The following is a 22,568-nucleotide window of genomic DNA, read 5'->3' as shown; positions in this document are numbered from 1 at the left end:
TTAATCCCCCAGGTAAACCCCCTGGGCATGATCACCTACCAGTGACATAATGCAATGTAACAAATATGCTGATCAAGGTGGGAAGGATTGGGTGCTCCAGAGATATCGGTGTCAGGCCTAAAGATTTGCTGAACCTTTCAATAATTGTAACAGACCAAAATAATTATAAACACACAAAATATAATATGGTCTGTTTCTATAATAACAGACCTCTGGTAACTTCTGCTAAACAGTCTGTGAATCACCAACTTTTTTTTCACAAATATCCAGGCTATCTTTAACACCCGAACAAGACAGGGGACCCACAAGGGCAGATCACAATGTGACCCATTTCTTCAAAAAGAACTCTTTCGCTCAAGGTGGATCACGTGAAGTAAACAGCATGAGTATTGTAATATGAATCCAAGTTTAAGGTATGTCAATTAAATATATACCTATTGAGATAAAAGTAAAGAGTCTCCTGAATATATCATGTTCTTAGGAGTTTTTTGTTTATTATTATTTCTGGGATAAACAGGAATTATTCAGGTGAAAGAATCAGGCAGCAATAATGCCCCCAGTATAAATATCTTTATTGTGGAACAAACATTCCACCTTTAAAAAAGTTGGTAATCCAGCGAAAGGCATCAGTTGGACCCTACCAACGGTGTCCTCATGAGAAAGTACCGTAACACTGACTGTATTGCCCAAACAATGGACTAATATCATTTAAAAGGTGAACACTACATCTGCTTTTACTTCATACACTCCAGGTATCTCCAACACTCAAGTGTGAGCACACCACCAATGAGAGACTCCCAAACCTACAGAGTGGCCATACTGCCTATTGGGATAAATAACCACCTCCATTCACTGTCCTCAAATGAAGGTCATAATAAGAACGGGATCTATATACATACACATCACTCCATATATTGAGTGTGACCAGCATTTACTACAACATTTGGTATTATCTTTAACATTTGGCATTTTAACATGTGATTTTATTATTTGGTGTATTACCTATTGTGGAGCTATATTAAATATGCTATATTGAATATATTGAACAATTCACCCCAGTTTTAGATTGAAGGTTGCCTACTATGTATTTATGTAATTTGTCTAATTGCCTGTAGACCTTTTCAGTCTGTTTTTCATCTTTTACACAGTAACTGCTCTGTCTGCAATGATCCCCTTACTAACAATTTTAAAAGGGCCACTTTTCTATACTCCTTTATTTTGAATCACCTGATGTATTTGACACTATTTTATTTGTGGGAAAAGGGGAACTTGGGACCTTTAGACCTCTTGTATCTCTCCTCACTTATCTCAAGAGGTCTACCTCCTCATGAATGTCCCAATGCCTGAAAATATTAAATGCTTAAAAGGTGCATACACACTGGGCATTTTTGCCCCTTGGGTATGCAGAGTTTTCAAATAAAAATATATACAGTATCATATATTAAATACATATACAATTAAATATGGGCACTAGTTTCTTTACCAAGAAAAAAATCATTTTTCACTAGATATTTTTGATGGGAAGCCTAGTCAATACAGAATCAGCAAAAGATATACTGAATTTGGTCTATGAACAGAAAATGACAATTACACTATGAAACCAGATGGGTCAGTATCAGGAGAAAATTGGGAATTTGCTCCTTGGAAAGGGTAATACATTTGGGATAAAGCAAAGGACTTTATTCATATAGGTTATGGGTTTAAACTTTAGACAAGTCTGCATGCACCAATACAAAATTCTACAAAATGTGTAGTGTGTGTTTTTGAGAAATCCTTCAACATAGCAACTGCCTGTTTACAAAAGCAGAGCAGCAGCCTCCTCATATTCCCAGATTCATATACAAAATTATATATGTGTAGGATCTAAGGCAAGATTTTAATGCAAGGCAGTGTCTTGTTAGCTGTTGCACTTAAGCAGTGTGCTCTATTACCCAATTTATCGTCTATTATGACCCCAAGTCCTTAGCCACAGCAGAATTCCCTATAATAAATCAATTTAGCCTGTAAGTAGCTTGTTCATTATTGTTCCCATAACAAATTTTACATGTATTAATGTAAAATTGCATTTTCCACCTTTCAAGCTTAATTAAGTCACTTTCTAGTGTATCCACATCCTATACTGATTTAGTTTCAATACTTAATTTCATGTCATCGAAAATATTGAAAACTTACTCACTATGTCACTACCTATATCATCAATGAATATATTAAATAAGGTGGGTCCCAATATAGAACCTTGTGGTATTCAATCTGGAATTTAGGCATTTAACACACTGTCCGGTTGTGCAACCAGTATTTAATCCAATTACAAATTGTATCTCCTAACCCTAAATTACCTACTTGTATTAATAACCTTTTATGAGGCACCATGTCACAAGCTTTTGCAAAATCAAGAAGTACTATATGAACAAATTTCCCCAAGTCCATCCCCCTACTGACTTCCTCACAGAAGCTAATTAAAATGAGTCTGACATGATCTATTTTTGAGAAACCCATGCTGAGCCTTACATATCACCTTCTCCTGTTCTAAATTTTGGATACTCTTATTCATTCTAATATTTTCCCCACAATGGATGTAGGGCTGAAAGGTCTATAATTAAGGGTTAGTTTTGTTAGTTTTTTTCACATTGCTTCTACATTAGCCATGATATCAGATATAATGGTAGTGCTATGAGTGAACTCAATTATTTTAGTATCCTAGGGAGTACTTCATCCGGGCAAGGAGATTTGTTACAATTTTGGCTGTTAGATGTTAACAGAGCCAAAAATAGAATGTACTATTATTAAATATAAATGTACATAGTTACCTAGGAAATCAGAGGGAATGAAACCTGGTGGTTTCCAAGACCAGATTAGTCTTTCATTGCTAACATTTCACATGCGCATTGCATGATCGTCTCTTGCAGGATTGATCTAACATGCAGTTTCATTGTGATCAACATTAAGCCTCACTACTTACAGTAAAGATATATACATATATATCCATACATATATATACATAGATATCAATCACACCCACGAACAAGTCCTTCATGCACATTAAATTGTATATTTATGCTTTCAGTAAAGGAAAAGGTGGAAAAAAACACATGAACATTTAAAATGTAAGTAGATCTTGCCCCTGAAACAGAAAATGTGTAGCCATACTTCATATGGATTATAAATGCTTAGACATTCTTCAATCATCTTATCTATCATTTTTAAACTATGAATATGTGTTTTCCACTTAACAGCATGGCTTACCAAAGTCTCACTCATAAAATATATTTATTGCCTACTTCATAGAACTAATAAGATTTGCAGTTGAAGATTAAAATCTGCCCTAAAAACCACTCTATACCCAAAAACACCTAGCAACAAGGGAAGTCACTTTGAAAACGGTGCCAACTGTAGAACTGTAACCTCATCCTGTTGAGTGCAGCAGGGGTTAGAGCTAGACTGAGTTAATCCTTCTGAAGAATTGGCTTTGTAAGCACATGTTTCAATTTGTGTGTTACTGGCAGATAAGGGTAATTTCTACGTTCCAGTTGGTTTAGCAGCTCCCGGGATAATGTTCCATTGTCTTAAAGGGCTCTCTCTGGTACAGAGTATGGCCAAAAGCACTTTGGGATGTTTCCAAGACTAGCACCTATGACAAATTACCTATTTCCAGAAACATAGGAAATAAAACTTCTCCTTAGAGACCCAGGCAAAAACAATCTGCACAGAGAGCAGATGCTGTGAAAGGATCTTATTAGTGACTGGAGAGTGTAAATCAGCATTAACCATATAGCAGGTATGTGCATTACTGTCCAATACAGAGCACTGCATAGCAAAATGAGCACTGGAGGTTTCATGATCTTATGAATAATATCAAGTGCTCATGTAATAAAAACACTAATAAAGCCTTTTTTTAGATGCAGAGGGGGACCAATATATTAGTGGGGAACTTTTATCCTTGATCTTTAATGACAAGTTTATTAGTGAACAGTCCACTCTGAGACAAACCAAATTACTTACATGCCACCAATGGTGATTGTAGCACAGGTACGCTCAGAAAATGCTGGGACGGTCTCTGTAGCTGTACTGGCTGATCGGATGTAATCCACATTCACATTTACCTGCAAAAAGAAAGAATTTTGAGGATGAAATTTGAGGCCTTACGTATACACAAACTATAATGTGCTTTAGAAAGAAATGCTAATGTAAAACCACACTATCTTAGACCAGAAACCTATCGTATAGGCAAACAGTTAATTTTAAACTCTAATAATAATTTTATACTATAGTACAAACCTGGCCACCACTCAAAAGTGATGAATAAGGCCCGACTTCATTTATACGCAATACAGAATATGAATTGAAAACTACATTCTATTAAATTGCTGCTTGTTCAAGCAGCATCTTAAGAAGATGCAAAGATGTGTGTTCGCTGCAACATCTTAACCTCAAATAGGCACAGGCAGAAATCTAGAGCAGCGGTTCTCAAACTGTGGGTCCTGACCTTCTCAGCATGGGGTCGCGCCTCCATGTTGCTGACCATCAGGCTAATGACTTTGCTAATCTCAGTCAGTGATTCAAGGAGTCTGAAAAATCTGTTGAATTGTTTATTATTCCTCCTCCCATCATTGTGCCTCAACAATGCTGCCATGTGCTGACTACACATGTGATGTGATGACCTTCTGTAGTAACATGGTGGGGTCCTGGAATTAATATTGTCTAATGGGGTCCTAGAGCAAAATAGTTTGAGGACCCCATATCTTGAGTATATAGTGGAATATTCTGCATCAGGTATTTGACAGTCAGCCATCAACCCCTTGTAACAATACTCATATAGGAAATAAAATACAGTGACATGCAGTGGTATATGCTTAGTCACTGCTTTGCATTGAAGGGTCATTTTTAACTTGTATGTGACCATTAGGACAGAGAGCACTGGGTGAACCTGTACGCCACGATTGGCACAGCACACAGGTCCAGAGCCAGTCAGACATACTGTAGGTGACAGATTAATGGTTAAGAATGGTGCTGAAGAGGTTTGAGAGTCAGGAGTTGGAGGAGGTATTTAGGAGCAGGGACAGCACTGACTTTCAGAGTTAATGGTTATCACATGCATGTGGATAGGAAGGATAATTGATATATTTGGAGAAAATATTGCATGCCTCCCAATCGTACTAAGGGAGGCATTTAAGCGCATAACACCCATACAGTTAACAGATTTTGTGAATGCAAGGATAAGAGGGGGGGGGGTGTATTAGGCTTGGGAAGGTGGAAATCTACAAGCTCACTATTCTCATATGATCTATACCTATCAGAGGTATAATCAGGCACACTATTTTGATATAGTTAAATTAATATCGTTAGGTATCAACCACAGCTTAATTGCTGCTCCCAAAAATACAGAAAAAATATATATATTTTCTCTGAACCTTAAATGGTAATACCAGAGAGCGCACTGTATTGATCGAATTTATTTTATTTATATTTATACAAGTAATTAAATAGCATACATGATAATAAAAATATTAAAACAAAATTTAAATACACCTTAAAAAAAGGATTATTGAATGCTATAATCAATTTATAAAAGAAGCATCTACATCCACCTTATTAACCATTTATATACATAGTGTGTCCTTCTGGGTAGCTCAGACCCGACAATTGTCAGTTTCCTTGTAATAACAGGTATGTAGCAAAGTTAGTGTAAAAGCGTTTTAGATCAGCCAAAAGGCATCTGTTCATCTAAAACTCGTTTGCAGGAAACTGACAATTGTCGGGTCTGAGCTACCCAGAAGGACACAAAGGAGGAAGAACCCACGCCGGCGGAGCGCCCCGGCTGAAGATAGAAGGTAGAGCTGGAGGAAAAGGACGGCGGCGACGGAGAGAAGAGCTCCGGCGGCCGCTAAAGAGGCCAGAAGACGCTGGGATCAAGCCAGAAGATCTCCGGCGCCTCCGGGAGGAAGAAAGGAAGCGGCGCCGTCGCTGGCCAGGACAGGCCAGCGGCAAAAGAAAGAAGATGGCGGCCATCACCGGAGAGGCCAGCAGGGGTGGAAAGCAGAAGAGCTGAAGGAGATTCCCCCTGCGGCCTCTCCCAAACCCAGGTAGGCGGCCCTTGGGCCACCTACCCCTACCCTAGACCACCGGGTGTCGGGCACTAGGCCCGTGGGTACTTTCAGGCCCCTCCGGCCTGTGGGCGTTAGTCGGGCACTCTTGGCCAGGGAGCATATAATTGTTGGGCCCTCCTGGCCCTTTGTTTATTTGGTTGGGTCCTCCTGGCCTAAGGACTCCCCGGTGGCCCCACTAGGTCGGACATTAGGCCCGTGGCTTCAATTAGCCGGGCACTAGGCCCGTGGCACCACAGCCGGGCACTAGGCCTGAGGCCCCCATAATTGGCATCCCGGTGTGCTGCATAATGGGCATCATGGTGTGCAGTGTAAGGCGTATTGTGTAATTGGCATCACGGTGTGTTGTAATGGGCATCATGGTGCACAGTGTAATGGGCATCATGGTGCACAGTGTAATGGGCATCATGGTGTACGGTGTAATGGGCATCACAGTGTGTGGCGTAATCATGGGCATCATGGTGTGCAGCATATTGTGTCATTGGCATCACGGTGTGCAGCGTATTGTGTCATTGGCATCACGGTGTGTGGCGTAATTATGGGCATCAGTGTGCAGTGTAATGGGCATCACGGTGTGCGGCGTATTGCGTAATTGACATTATGGTATGCAGCGTAATGGGCATCACGGTGTGCAGCTTATTGTGTAATTGGCATCACTGTGTGCGGCATAATATGTAATTGGCATTACGGATAAACAGTGTTTAATGATTTAAGTAGCCTGTAAAAATGCAGGGACTGATCTATCAATCAATTTATACAGCATTGCTATAATACTGGAAGATTGGAATAGGTGTGCTGACTCAATCTGCAAGCACACAGTACAACCATGCCCCCTGCTGATAGGCCACGCCCCCATTTTGGTTTATTAAAAAAAAAATTGGGAGGGGGGGGGGGGGTGACACCAACCCTAGTGACGCCACTGCCATGATGCAGCTTGTGCATGTAAAAACCAAATACATCTGCATGCAGCGCCTTGAGACCAGGTGTTTCCCCAACTTATCCAATTCTCACACCATAGAGTAGTGAGCACTTACGAGGGGTGCAAATTGGCTGGACAAGTTTGGCAGCTGCACCAACATCGAAGAATCAGGGCAACAGCATTTTGCCCCCCTTCAGCCACAATTAAATTTTCCTAAAAACACATGTGAAAACAACCCCTTACAAATCCTGTATTTGCCCCTGGCCCTCTCCTTTTTCCTGCCTTTTCTTATGGTACTCCATGTGCCTCTGAGACTGAAGACTATACTGAAGTGAAGAATTGCTCAATGAGTAACATCCTACTTTAGAAGGCCAAGAGAAGCCCCAAGGCGGTATCATTGTAAAGACTATACCTTTATTTAATTTCCGCAATGTTCCCATCTATCCTCTCTGTCTCTACCCCTCCACCCCCCCCCCCAGTACCCATTTTACTTATTGCACTGGTCTCTTTCCCTTTTATTGTTGGCCCCTTTTGGCTTCCTTCTCTCTAAAACTGCAACAATACCTCCCACAGTGGGTGAATTACCATTGGTAGTTCATTTAAAAAAAAAAAAAAAAAAAGTATAATGACTGCCCCTGGTGTTTGAGGTACAAAATCTCCTCACATGCAGCCTCCACCACCAGCAGTAGTGCAGCTGCTGTAGGCAGGAAGATGAGACCAGCAGAAACTTTCTAAGCTGCCCGAAAGGAGGCTTCATAGTCTCCACCTGCTGCAGATATGACGTGGCCTGCTGCCGGCTGATGGGATTGTGAGGGAAGGAGGAACTAACACAGCAGGCTCAGCTATAGCGGTGGTGGTAACAAGATAAAGTGCTATGGATTGTATGGGGAAGGGAGGACCCAAAATCTGTGTCTGGCTTAGGGCCCCTTAAAAGGCTAAATGAGCCTCCACTGCATTCTAATAGTCACAGGATGAAAAGCTTGCACTGATGAAAATCTTACAGTCAACACATCAATCCAGAAAGAGAAAGATTTTAACCCATAAGCCCCTATTGTATTTACTGTAATGTACCATTCTGGTTAGCACAGGCCAACAATTTGACGATGACGACCTGCGGCACTGCACATTGGGATTTCAACAGGGAATGAACCATGCTTCACATCTACGCAATCTAATCAGATCGCTTAAGATGACAATTTAAAATTGCCCCGTATATATGCCCCTTAAGAATCTCTACTAAACTGGACCTTACAAATTCCCAATATCATCATAATGCTAATATGTAAGGTTACTCTAAATTTACCATGGTTTGGCATTTGAGGTTTTAGCTGCCCTCTATAAGATTTGTTGTATGATATCAAGCAAAGAAAAGTTCTGAAAAATAAAAATGCATTGAGTTCCCTCAACACTAAATGGAATTAGGTAAGCAATGCAACATGCATTATAAGACCTGAATACTTAAAAAAAAATAGGTTGCGTAGAATACACCTTTTATCCCCTAAACCTACTGCCAAAGTTCATGAGGCAGTAGGGAAAAGAAAAATGTATTGTCCTGGGAAGTGCAAATCAAGGATGTTTTGCCAGTCGTGTGTAGAGGGCAGTTAGCTGTAAACTGTAACGAGCCTTCTGGAGGAACATATCGAAGATTGATGAGAAAAATAAGATTACATTTTTTCCCCTAATGTGAGAAGAGAAAACAGTAAAGAAAAAAAATATGAAAGCTACTGCTAGATAAAGTGAAAGCATCCAAGCCATTCCTTCCGCCAACTGCATTTGGAGATTATATATTAGACCTTGCTGGAAAAGAACCATTTTTCTAGAGCTACAGACATTATGCTCCATTACTTTCTCCTATTTCAATAAACTACTTATAAGTCAGTTGCTTATTAAGATCACATATGGCTGCAACATTACAGATCTGCTTGTGATATTTCTGTCACATTCATGCTCACTCTTAGGCAGAATGCAACAACTGAACTTTGCAGTTTAATTCACTAAGAGTGTTAATCCAGCACTACTGTGTTTTTCTCTCAGCAGTGACACATCCTCAACGTCTAAGTGAACCTGCCCAGAGCAGACAACAATCCATCCTTTTCAGGGTAAAACTAAAATTAAATCTCACCCTGTGCCTTGGAAGAAAGCAATGTTTTTCCCATCCCAACATTAACGTCCAACATCAGACATCTCAATGACTGATTGTGCAGAATACAGCATCCAGATCAAACAAACAAATATGTTGTGGTAAGGAGTCCTCACTAGTACATATGGTGTAGGGCACTGCACTCAACTGCTCTAGCTGGAGAGGTCCCATCTTGTAGCTTTGTTCAGAGGTAAGTGGTTGGTTACAGAACCTTAATTATGTGCATGTAGCAGGCTTATTGTATTTTTAGTATGTGTAATGGAGAGAAAATACTAACCAATCAATTTCTGATAAAAAAACATTTGGTGGTACTTGTTGGCAGATGTACCAAGCTTTGCAGATAGTTAAAATGGAGAGAGATCAAGTACCAATCTGCTCCTAATTTTAACAGCCTGACCTTTATCCCTCCACTATCTCACCAATGCTTGGTACATCAGCCCTTTACCTCTCACCAAGGTTTGATTATTATCTTTAAAGTTATGTTTAAGCTCAGGAATTGTAGCCCTTAAATGGGGTCTGTGGGTAGAAAAAAACTTAAAGTTGACATTATGAGTGTGTAGTAGTTCTGGGGAGTAGTGTACTACAGTGAGTACCTTCTGTACGTATAAAGTTCAAATGACCTGACCTTCCGCTTGAGCATGTACCTACTGAGTGATGCAGCATCCCTGAGCAATGGGTGGTTGCAATCTCACCAGTGAGATACATCTTCCACCCCCCCCCCCCACACCACCACAGCTCAAAAGGAAAGTGGTTGTGGAGGTTGCTGGGATTGTACGGTTGATGTTGGGAGTCCATTTGTGGCACTTGTTCAATCTTCTGAAAGCTCAATAATCAGTGCGCGGTGTAGCAAACTTTCTTTTGTAGGGTAAATTACAGTGGTGCTTACCTACTACTAACAACTCTGTCTTGTGGTGAGTGGCCAAGTCAGGTAGTTTAGTCAAATGTGGGAGAGTTTCCTTAAGTAAAAGGAGTTTCTCTGGGTAATCAGGTGGATGTGTGGATGGCTCACCACAGTACAACAGGGTTTTCTTTTTTTCCAGAAAACCAGAAATCTAGGATTGAAGACTTCAAAGAATTCCAAGGAAATTTATCAAGGACAATCCATTTTTCCTTTCTAAACTGGAAAAACTGGTATCCCAAAACACAATCCGTTTTATTTTTACCAGGGGGGGGGGGGCTCGTCAGTGTTAACTGATGCGCTGTCAGCAGGAGGCGGCAACGCTGGACGGGGGGAGTTCGCACTCCCGCTTCGGCAGGCAAGATGTTCATACACCTTGACGGTCTCCCCTCCTGTTTGCCTCGCTAATGAGGCAAAGCAGGAACTTTTAACGTGCCACTATAATAAATCTTTCCCACTGTTTCTAAAGCGAGGCACACTTTGCTTTATTTATTTTATTTCTTAACAGATCGATGTATAGCACAGCAGGTTCCGTGGTGCTTTACAAATAGAAATAGGGTTAACAAAGTGTAAGCTTGCGAGCAGGGCCCTCCTACAATTTGTCTGTATGTAACTACACAATCTATACACAAGCACAGGCAATTTACATAAGAAATGTAAGCTCCAGATCCCAAGACCTTTAAAAAAAAAACACTTCGGCCATAGACATATCTTAAACCACAGACAAAGGTTTTTCTTCATGTACACTGGTGACTTTACTGTAATGGATCCAAAGCCGCAAAACAGACAGTGATCACATGAAGGCATAAAGCAAATAATTTGCTCATTAATAGCCTTCTAGCACGCTGTAAGATAACTGGGTTTTATATGAAAAGAAATGACTGCACTAAGTAAACTGCATGTGTGAGAGGCAATCTCTAAAACATAATGCTACGTTAATGAGCAGCAGCTCAATCTGTATGATACTGGAGGGAGCTGGGAAACTTATACAACTGACTGGAGGCAAACAGTGTGCAAACAAGCATTAATCCAGTTTGTTTTATGCAAAAATAACCAGAGGGGATATTGAATAAAAAAAGAGCTTACATGGTATATCACAGCCAGAGCAGTAATAGGTCATCATACTTCATTACCCTGGGCAATTAAGTCACAGTACCACTGCACGCATATCTTCAAGTACCTATTAAAATGTGCGTAATTGGACCAAGATATTAGACCCGATATTCACGCAGTAATGGGTTATTGACCCACCCTGCTACATTACAAGTACTCAGCTCTGTGTCATATCTAAAAAGGAGGGAGTGCTACAGGCTAGGACTAGGTCACATTAAAGGAATTAACACAATTTCTAAGTTAATACAATCAATATACAAGATGACCCCATGTTCCTCAAACAAGGGAGATCATTGTTATTTTAACTGGCTATTAAATCAGGTCTGTACAAATCCCAGAAGACAAAGTAGTCAATGCACCAAAAAAATTGTAAGTTTTTTTTTTGCTTACGACTGATGTTTTTTTCTAATGAGGTCACTGGATACACAACTTTAAAAAAAAAAAAACCTGCAGGCTCAGATTTCATTAACTGCATCCTGAGCTATGATCTCTGTCAAGATAATTTAAAAGACCAATCCTGGTTAAAAACTACTGTACCCCTTCTATAACAACATAAGCTGGTTAGATCCTTTCTGAAGTTTGCAGTTTTATAAATCAAGTCAAATACATACACCATGAATAACCATGGTGTGAAAGCATTTTCTAATATAGCCACAATGGTGGGTGGAGCTTTCGTTAAGAAAGAATGTTCATTCTTAGTTTGTTCATTCTTAAGGCCATACACACTAGGAGATTTTCATTTCAAAAGACTTTGCCAAATTCTCTGAAAGATATATCCAGGCTTGCCTACCCTCCCGGAATGGCCCGGGAGAATCCGGAAAATCGGGAAGGTGGGCAAGTCTCTCGCATTCGGGTAATTGCCCCCGTTCCCCCATAGCCCACTGGTTTAGTTACCTGAAATCGCAGGTCCGCAGAGAGGGGGCGGGGCTAAAATGATGCAATCGTTAAGTGATGTCAGCCTTGCTCCCGCCCCCCCCCAGTGGAGCTTACAGTCTATATTCCCTACCACATGTACACGCACACAGACATTGTAGGGTTATTTTTGTTGGGCCCCTATTAGCCTACCAGTATATTTTTGGATTGTGGGAGGAAAACAGAGTACCCGTAGGAAACCCACGCAAGTACGGGGAGAATATACTCCGCACAGTTCGAGCCATGGTGGGAATCAAACCCATAACCTCAGCACTGTGAGACAGTAATGCCACTTACACATTATGCCACACATTCTGCTATACACTGTGCCCAATATGTCACATACCATAATGCCCATTACACATGCCACACATTGTTATGCCCATTACATATAATACCACACACCGTTATGGCTATTGCATATTATGCCACATTAGTGCCGCTTACCTAGATGTTAATTGCTGCGGGTTTCTTGCTCAATGTCAGAGTCTTCATACTCGTTGCCATGGGGGAATTTAAGAGCAGTTAGAGAGGCAGCCGTCGGGCCAGCCATCTCTGCCTGTAGTGCACGTACACTCTGCATCAGGTGCCGTGGAGTGTGAGTAATTAGCATTGGTGCCAGACTCTGCTTGTTCCCAGACATTCTGTAATCTGTGAATGCCATTCATCCTGAACTCTGACATCGAGCTTAATTACTGGACTGTCCGGAGTAATCTCGGATGTGTGGTGACCCTAAATAAAGTATACATTGGTGGCCAGCCGCAGCAGTAATGTATACATGACTGGCCAGCGCCAGCCATGTATACGTTCCCGCCATAATAAAATATGCATTGGTGGCGTAATGTGAACATTGCTGGCAATGTACGTTACCGCCATAAAAAATACATTGGTGGCCAGTGGCAGCGGTAACTTATACATTGCTGGCCCGTGCCAGCAATGTATACAGTTGCTGGCCTGTGCCAGCAATGTATACATTCCCTGAGATGTCGACAGCCAGGACACTGATGGTAATAGTCTATGGTGAAGCACAGCAGCTGGTGATCGACCTAGGATGTCAATGGTCAGGACACTGACACAAGAAACAGGAGATTGGCCTGGGAGCTAATATAGGTGACTAACCTTAGAGCTAGCAGGGATAGCTAGCCAGGACCAGCAGTGACCTCTGCTAGGGATGGCTAGGCACACACTACCACAGGGATGGAATAAGCAGGAGTGCCTGGCAGTTAAAGGGTTAACAAGATCAGCAGGACACAGTAGATGGTAACGCTGGGAGCACTGGGTAGCCTGGAGCCTAGGAACTCTGACACAGGAGCAGTCACACAGAACAGAATGAGATATTGTTCAAGACAGGGAGGTAGAGCCAGAACCCTGACTTATATCCCTCTTGTCTGTCCATGATAGGCTGCAAGCTGCAGCCTCAATCAGAACCAGGATGTACCTGAGAATACCTTGGTTCTAACATGTGTACAGGTCAGAGTTCAGGCCAGCAGACCGCACAATTGGCCCATACTGTCAGCTGGCCTCAGGTTTCATGGCGGCGCCCATGCAGCAAGAGACCAGCGTGGAACTGGCAAGGGATGGCGCACAAGGCCCAAGGGGGCATTGCACCATAATCCACAGCCAGAAATGACACAGGCAGTGGGCCTGCGATGCAGTGAGGACAAGCGGGAAGGTAATGGGCGTGGCCGCAAACAGGACGGCGCACCGCGGTTTCTCACAGTATTGGTGTAGCATACAGGACCAAAAAAACCGCGCATTAAAGACTTTAAATAAATATTTTATGTCCATAGACAGAATTTTAATAGGAACATAATAGTTTAATGCGCAAACATATAAGAAAATTCATACATTATCTTTAAGGCACTCCAGCTATATCGGAGTCAAAAAACAACGTTGTAGCTATAGGCTTGGAAATCAGTTTGTGTGCTTGATGAATGATCAGATAATTTGCTCTAAACCTGGAGTTCAAATCAGAATGGTGAAATGTGCTTTTTGGACTTCGATACAAGGTTATCTGTAGAACAACATGCACTAACTCAAGGTCTATTTATTTAAATCACAAACTATTAAGCTCAAACTGCCAAGGATGCCTTTGGAGTGGACATTAAGGATACAGATGTAATGTACTGAGCGCTGGTTAATGTTCATATTTCTATTTCTCAATGCAAGAAGAACGCTTTAGATCCGTAAATGGAAAAGCCAGTGCTAATTACCCCAATAATACTGCTGACAAATTAATTATGAAGTATAAGTTTGAACAATTAAGCATAAGTTTTTATAATTTATTTAGTAACCATTAACTTGGTAAAAAAAAGATGATGCATTACGGAAAACACAGAAAAAAAGCTTTTAAGATGTCAGTTTTCAACTTTGACTGCTGTACACATGCCATTGTTGGAATTCCAATTTGTATTAATCAGGAGATGGAAACGTACCACTAAGGATACTGCACTCCAAATGACTTAAAGCAGCCACCACCTTAACATTTAAAGCATAGTAGGGCAGGATATGGATTTCTACTGGTTGTAACATTCATATTAGTGATGTACTTTGATGTTTATTTAAATCCACTATTGTATTCAGGCGGTCTCTAAAAAAGAAAGGTATTTGAGAGTGTAGGAGAGGGAGAATGAGTTTACATGAGCCAACTCACATCAGACTACCCTACAAATAGAAGATCTCCTGCTGTTACCAAGTACTTCACCCCAAAAATGCGTTCGATAATCAACTTCTATATACAGCCTGTAATAACTAAATACCAAAACCGTACAATCTTATGCTGTGAGTCACACCAGCACCATTCCAATAGACACCACCACTGAGGTCAAATCATCAAGTATTAACCCTTTGAGTGCCAAAGAAATGAGTCAAAATAGGTGTGAAAATTGCCAAGCAACCTTATTAACCCTTTAAGCGCCAACATTGCTGGAAGATCAAAATATCCGTTAAAAAATGCAATGTTGCAGTTTTATTTATATTTAACAATTATGTTTCTATGAATAAAATGTCAAGTTAAATGCCAGCTATTATGCATTCTAGTTCATAAGAATTAGAAGTAAATGAGGAATCCGTTTACATTACTTTAGAACAAATTTAGTCTATTTCTTAGAGTAGCTTGTTCACTTTCCATTTTATTATGGAATGCGGACAAAAGAGCCCTACAGGTTATATAACAGAGTAACAGGACAAGAAAGGAGCAAGGAAAACCACATCATCAGAACAGGTCAGCCAGTTCAACCCTATGTAATGGAGAAACACAGCATTCCATGCCTTTTCAAGCTGCTCTGTTAGAAATATATTCTTATTTTAATATTTACTGAAGTGCACATCTTCCAAAAAGGACAGCTCAAGCACAGCAAGTGCCAAAGGGCAACTGACAAAGTGAAAAGTGCATTTTGAGAAACCTGCCTAAGGGCAACTCAGCCAAACTGAAACAGGGTTACGGTTAAAATTATTATTTTTTTTAACAGAGGAGTCTCTTAACCGCCCAAATTCTGGTTAATTCCTCATGCCTAAAGACCATTGAAGAGTTATGGGGCCTACACAGAGAGATTTTGGGTTATTTTCTAAGCGATAACACTAGATTGCTTAAAAAATTTACCACAAATCTCACTCCATGTGTTGGGGCCATAGCAATAGCGATCGCCTGGCTAGATTTATACTGCATGCAGTATCAATCTAATCAGATCGCCAGTGTTCTTACTGGAGCACACTGGCCCTGCCAGATCGCTCAGCACACATTGCTGTGTGCGGAGCAATCTGGCATCGCTCGCTGGAGTTTGAATAATTATGTATATAGAAATCTACTATAGTCTACAAAACATAATAGCTATAATGTGATTGTTTGCTATGGGCAACATCACCTCTTTAGAAGGTTTGACAAATCTTTTTCGCCAATATGAGTACCAGACAGAGCCATGGCGAACAGCAATCCCTTCAAACATGCTATGCTTTGTGATGTACATATTCAAGGTTAAGAGTCTACAAGGTGGGAAGCATCATCCTTACTTACAGAAGTACCTGCTGTAGGAAACTAAGCTAAGGCCTTGTCTAGACTTTTATAGTGGCAGGGGAACACTTCAGATGCAGCTTTTGGGATAGGTTTGCTTTTACTCAGCATATTAACCCCTTCCCGACATTTGACGTATATATACGTCATGGTCGGGAAGTACTTCCCGACACATGACGTATATATACGTCATGGCTGAAAACTGTCACTGCGTCTAGAGACGCAGTGACAGAGGGACAATGTCTGCTGTCCCTGACAGCAGACATGTCCCTGCGTGCCCGGGGGGGGCTGCGATGCCGCCCCCCCGTCGCCGATCACTGTGATTGGCTGTTCAGTGTGAACAGCCAATTACAGCGTTTTCTGTGTCACCGGCGAATAACGTTCGCCGGTGACATGGGATCGGAGGTGATTGGTGCTGTAAAGTACAGCACCAATCACCGTGGGGTGTAAGGGTGACACTGGTGTCACCCCACCTCACCCCGCCCGCCCCCAAAGGCCGTGATTGGTTCGTCGGACCAATCACAGCCATGGAGGGGGGTTTAAACTAACGGTGACTGCACTGCAGACGCCATTCCGGTCTGGAATTGCGTGCAGTGTGGTCACCGTGCCTGGCTGCCGCAGTATACTGACCTGATCCGTGCAAACCGTGCAAAATACTTACCTGATCACTGCCTGGATCTTGCTACTTGTGTTGTGCTGTGTTGTGCTGTGTTGTGCTGCTGCAGTTAGCTAGAGAGAGAGATAGAGAGAGATAGAGAGAGATAGAGAGAGATAGAGAGAGATAGAGAGAGATAGAGAGAGATAGAGAGGCCTAGTGACAGAGAGTGCTATATTTTGCTGCAGTGTAATAGAGTTATAGATAGAGAGAGAGATAGAGAGAGAGAGATAGAGAGATAGTGACAGATTGTGATATATATTTTTTATATAACTGACTGCTGCCCCCCCTTTTGTGCTGATCACTATATCTGAGGTGATCAGCAACTTTTTTGGGGGTGCAGGGGTTTGCTGCAGTGTCATAGAGTGATAGATAGTGAGAGATAGAGAGATAGAGAGATAGAGAGAGTGATAGAGAGTGCTAAATTTTGTGTCTGCTGCCCCCGCCTTTTGTGCTGATCACTATATCTGAGGTGATCAGCAACTTTTTTGGGGGTGCAGGGGTTTGTAAATTCCTGTCAGTGCTGCAGTGTCATAGAGTGATAGATAGTGAGAGATAGAGAGAGAGTGACAGAGAGTGATAGAGTGCTATATTTTGTGTCTGCAGGAAATATATACCTGCCAGTTGCACCAAAGGTTGTGCACCTGCTGCCCCTCACCTTTTTTTTTTTTTTTGAGGGTGCTGTGGGTATTTTTACACACACTGTGATTTTGTGGGTGTCCTGTGGCCACTGTGCGCTGATCAGTGACGTACATCACTGATCAGCTTTTTCGGCACAGGGTTGATTTTTTTTTTTTTTTTTTTTAATAAATTCCTGTTGCCTTTGAGCGCTGTTCAGTGACGGTCGTTACTGACTAACATCTGTGCTCAATTTTTGGTGCAGGACCTTTTTTTTTTTTTTTTTTTTTAATAAATTCCTGTTGCCTTTGAGCGCTGTTCAGTGACGGTCGTTACTGACTAACATCTGTGCTCAATTTTTGGTGCAGGACCTTTTTTTTTTTTTTTTTTTTTTTCTGCACTACATACACACTACCTGGTTGAAATAAAGTTTGTACCCCCCCCTACACTATACACGTGTTGAAACATTTCACAACCACAAACACAAAAATAAAAATGGCATCCCAAAGGTCATCCCAAATGTCATCCCAGTCATCCAGAAGAATGTACTCAGCGGAGGAGGCATATGCCATGCTTGCCTCTGACAGTGACACAGACAGTGATGCAAGCGGGGAATTTGAAGGATTTGTGTTAACCTCATCTTCCTCCTCTAGTGATGAGGGACCCCCTCAAAGACGCCCCCGTAGAGCAGCTGAGACCCCCCCCCCCAATGATTGATCCCGTATGGATCCCACCACCAGCCAATTTTGAGCCCCAGGTTCCTGAGTTTTTGGCCATCCCAGGAATCCAATTTGATTCCACAGGTCTCAGAGAAATTGACTTCTTCAAATTATTTTTCTCTGATGATTTTATAAATTTAATGGTGGACCAAACTAATTTATATGCCCAGCAGTTTATTGCTCAAAACCCCACGTCATCATTTGCTAGGTGGACCCCTGTAGATGCAGTAGAGATGATGGCGTTTTGGGGTCTGGTGTTTCATATGGGCATAGTAAAAAAGCCAGAAATTAGGCAATATTGGAGTACAGATGTTCTGTACAGCACCCCATTTTACCGTATGGCCATGACCCGGACTCGTTTTGAGATGATCCTTAAATTTCTGCATTACAGCGATAATACAGTGCCCACCCAGAGATGATCCCACCTTTGACCGGCTATTCAAAGTCAGGCCGGTCATTGATCATTTCAGCGCCAAATTTGAGGAGATGTACATCCCCCAACAATTCATTTGTGTGGACGAGTCCCTTTTACATTTTAAAGGAAGGGTTAAATTCCGCCAGTACCTTCCCAATAAGAGGGCAAGGTATGGCATAAAATTGTATAAACTGTGTGAAAGCACCTCAGGGTACACCCACAGGTTTAGGGTATATGAAGGGAAGGATTCAAGTATTGAACCGCCAGAATGCCCCCCCTCCCTCGTAGGTGTTAGTGGAAAAATTGTCTGGGATTTAGTGCACCCCTTCCTGGATAAAGGTTATCACCTCTATGTGGATAACTTTTACACTAGCATCCCCCTGTTTAAGGCCCTTGGTTCAAGAGGTACAGCAGCTTGCGGTACTGTGCGCAAGAACCAAAGAGGCCTCCCAAAAACGCACATTGCCCAAGTAATGAGAAGGGGTGAAAGCAGGGGAATATGCACTGAAAATATGTTGTTGGTCAAATATAAGGACAAGAGGGATGTCCTTATACTGACAACAATTCACGGAGACAGTACCACCTCCGTCCCTGTACGAGGTACCAGTACCCACACCTCAAAACCTAATTGTATCCTGGATTACAATAGGTACATGGGCGGAGTGGATCTTTCAGATCAGGTACTGAAGCCGTACAGTGCCCTGCGGAAAACAAAAATCTGGTACAAGAAGCTGGCCGTGTATATCATCCAGATGGCACTGTATAACGCTTACGTGCTATTCCGTTCTACCGGCCAGAGGGGGACATTTATGCACTTTCAAGAGGAAGTCATAAAGGGCCTGATATTTGGGAACCAGCAGGCAGAGGGCCCCAGTACTTCTAGTACTGGCCCCCGTATTGTACCAGGGCAGCATTTTCCCAACGAAATCCCCTCCACTGCAAAAAAGGGCAGGACACAAAAAAGGTGCAAAGTTTGTTATAAAAGGGGAATAAGAAAGGAAACTATTTTCCACTGTGAAACTTGCCCTGACAAACCCGGCCTTTGCATAAAGGAGTGTTTTAAAATATACCACACATCTATGGATTATTAGGTCCATCAATTCACCGTGCATCGGGGGTCTTGCTAATGCCACATAGCACCCACCATTCATTCCACCTGAATCTGAGCCGCAAAATCCAAAAATCACTCCTTCCCTTCTGAGTCCTGCCATGCACCCAACTGGTATTTTTTGGTCACATATGAGGCATTGCCATACTCGGGAGAAATTGGGGCATATATTTTGGGGTGCTTTTTCTCCTTCAAACCTTGTGAAAATGAAAAATTTTGAGCCAGAACTGCATTTTTGTGTAAAAAAATGTAATTTTGCCCAGTTGTATCAAAATTGGTGAAACCCCTGGGGGTTTGAAATGTACATTATACCCCTAGATGAATTCCCTGAGGGGTGTAGTTTGCAAAATGGGGTCACTTGTGGGGGGTTCCACTGTATTGGTGCTTGGGGGGTCTTGCTAATGCGACATAGCACCCACCATCATTCCACCAGAATTTGTGCTGCAAAATCCAAATATCACTCCTTCCCTTCTGAGTCCTGCCACTTTTTGGTCACACATGAGGCATTGCCGTACTCGGGAGAAATTGGGGCACAGATTTTGGGGTGCTTTGTCTCCTTCATTCCTTGTGAAAATGAAAAATTTTGAGCCAGAACTGCATTTTTGTGTAAAAAAATGTAATTTTTCATTTTCACTGCCCACTTGTATCAAAATTGGTGAAACCCCTGGGGGTTTGAAATGTACACTATACCCCTAGATGAATTCCCTGAGGGGTGTAGTTTGCAAAATGAGGTGACTTGTGGGGGGGTTCCACTGTATTGGTGCAACATAGCACCCACCATTCATTCCACCAGAATCTGTGCTGCAAAATCCAAAAATCACTCCTTCCCTTCTGAGTCCTGCCATGCACCCAACTGGTATTTTTTGGTCACATGTGAGGCATTGCCGTACTCGGGAGAAATTGGGGCACAGATTTTGGGGTGCTTTTTCTCCTTCATACCTTCTGAAAATGAAAAATTTTGAGCCAGAACTGCATTTTTGTGTAAAAAATGTAATTTTTCATGTTCACTGCCCACTTGTATCAAAATTGGTGAAACCCCTGGGGGTTTGAAATGTACACTATACCCCTAGATGAATTCCCTGAGGGGTGTAGTTTGCAAAATGGGGTGACTTGTGGGGGGGTTCCACTGTATTGGTGCTTGGGGGGTCTTGCTAATGCGACATAGCACCCACCAAAATTCCACCAGAATCTGAGCTGCAAAATCCAAAAATCACTCCTTCCCTTCTGAGTCCTGCCATGCACCCAAATGGTATTTTTTGGTCACATGTGAGGCATTGCCGTACTCGGGAGAAATTGGGGCACAGATTTTGGGGTGCTTTGTCTCCTTCATACCTTCTGAAAATGACAAATTTTGAGCCAGAACTGCATTTTTGTGTAAAAAAATGTAATTTTTCATTTTCACTGCCCACTTGTATCAAAATTGGTGAAACCCCTGGGGGTTTGAAATGTACACTATACCCCTAGATGAATTCCCTGAGGGGTGTACTTTGCAAAATGGGGTGACTTGTGGGGGGGTTCCACTGTATTGGTGCAACATAGCACCCACCATTCATTCCACCAAAATCTGTGCTGCAAAATCCAAAAATCACTCCTTCCGTTCTGAGTCCTGCCATGCACCCAACTGGTATTTTTTGGTCACATGTGAGGCATTGCCGTACTCGGGAGAAATTGGGGCACAGATTTTGGGGTGCTTTTTCTCCTTCATACCTTCTGAAAATGAAAAATTTCGAGCCAGAACTGCATTTTTGTGTAAAAAAATGTAATTTTTCATTTTCACTGCCCACTTGTATCAAAATTGGTGAAACCCCTGGGGGTTTGAAATGTACACTATACCCCTAGATGAATTCCCTGAGGGGTGTAGTTTGCAAAATGGGGTGACTTGTGGGGGGGTTCCACTGTATTGGTGCTTGGGGGGTCTTGCTAATGCGACATAGCACCCACCAAAATTCCACCAGAATCTGAGCTGCAAAATCCAAAAATCACTCCTTCCCTTCTGAGTCCTGCCATGCACCCAACTGGTATTTTTTGGTCACATGTGAGGCATTGCCGTACTCGGGAGAAATTGGGGCACAGATTTTGGGGTGCTTTTTCTCCTTCATACCTTCTGAAAATGAAAAATTGTGAGCCAGAACTGCATTTTTGTGTAAAAAAATGTAATTTTTCATTTTCACTGCCCACTTGTATCAAAATTGGTGAAACCCCTGGGGGTTTGAAATGTACACTATACCCCTAGATGAATTCCCTGAGGGGTGTACTTTGCAAAATGGGGTGACTTGTGGGGGGGTTCCACTGTATTGGTGCTTGGGGGGTCTTGCTAATGCGACATAGCACCCACCAAAATTCCACCAGAATCTGAGCTGCAAAATCCAAAAATCACTCCTTCCCTTCTGAGTCCTGCCATGCACCCAACTGGTATTTTTTGGTCACATGTGAGGCATTGCCGTACTCGGGAGAAATTGGGGCACATATTTTGGGGTGCTTTTTCTCCTTCATACCTTCTGAAAATGAAAAATTGTGAGCCAGAACTGCATTTTTGTGTAAAAAAATGTAATTTTTCATTTTCACTGCCCACTTGTATCAAAATTGGTGAAACCCCTGGGGGTTTGAAATGTACACTATACCCCTAGATGAATTCCCTGAGGGGTGTACTTTGCAAAATGGGGTGACTTGTGGGGGGGTTCCACTGTATTGGTGCAACATAGCACCCACCATTCATTCCACCAGAATCTGTGCTGCAAAATCCAAAAATCACTCCTTCCCTTCTGAGTCCTGCCATGCACCCAACTGGTATTTTTTTGGTCACATGTGAGGCATTGCCGTACTCGGGAGAAATTGGGGCACAGATTTTGGGGTGCTTTTTCTCCTTCATACCTTCTGAAAATGAAAAATTTTGAGCCAGAACTGCATTTTTGTGTAAAAAAATGTAATTTTTCATTTTCACTGCCCACTTGTATCAAAATT

The 22,568-nt window shown here is 42.0% G+C and overlaps 1 protein-coding gene across 2 annotated transcripts in view; it reads right to left on the bottom strand.

Moving 5' to 3' along the window:
• The window catches only part of SND1 (staphylococcal nuclease and tudor domain containing 1), a 657,666-nt gene that overhangs the window by 469,335 nt on the left and 165,763 nt on the right, over positions 1 to 22,568 (bottom strand). For both annotated transcript variants that reach the window (XM_083183246.1, XM_083183247.1), the window contains exon 12: positions 4,000 to 4,100. In XM_083183246.1, coding sequence (XP_083039372.1) covers positions 4,000 to 4,100 — 101 coding nt within the window. The remainder of the gene's footprint in view (positions 1 to 3,999; positions 4,101 to 22,568) is intronic.

This window comes from Crinia signifera, chromosome 4 (genome assembly GCF_055691185.1).
Source record: "Crinia signifera chromosome 4, ASM5569118v1, whole genome shotgun sequence".
Taxonomy (NCBI): Eukaryota; Metazoa; Chordata; class Amphibia; order Anura; family Myobatrachidae; genus Crinia; species Crinia signifera.
The sequence above is the reverse complement of the archived record's forward strand: the minus strand, read 5'-3'. Positions and strand labels throughout refer to the sequence as shown.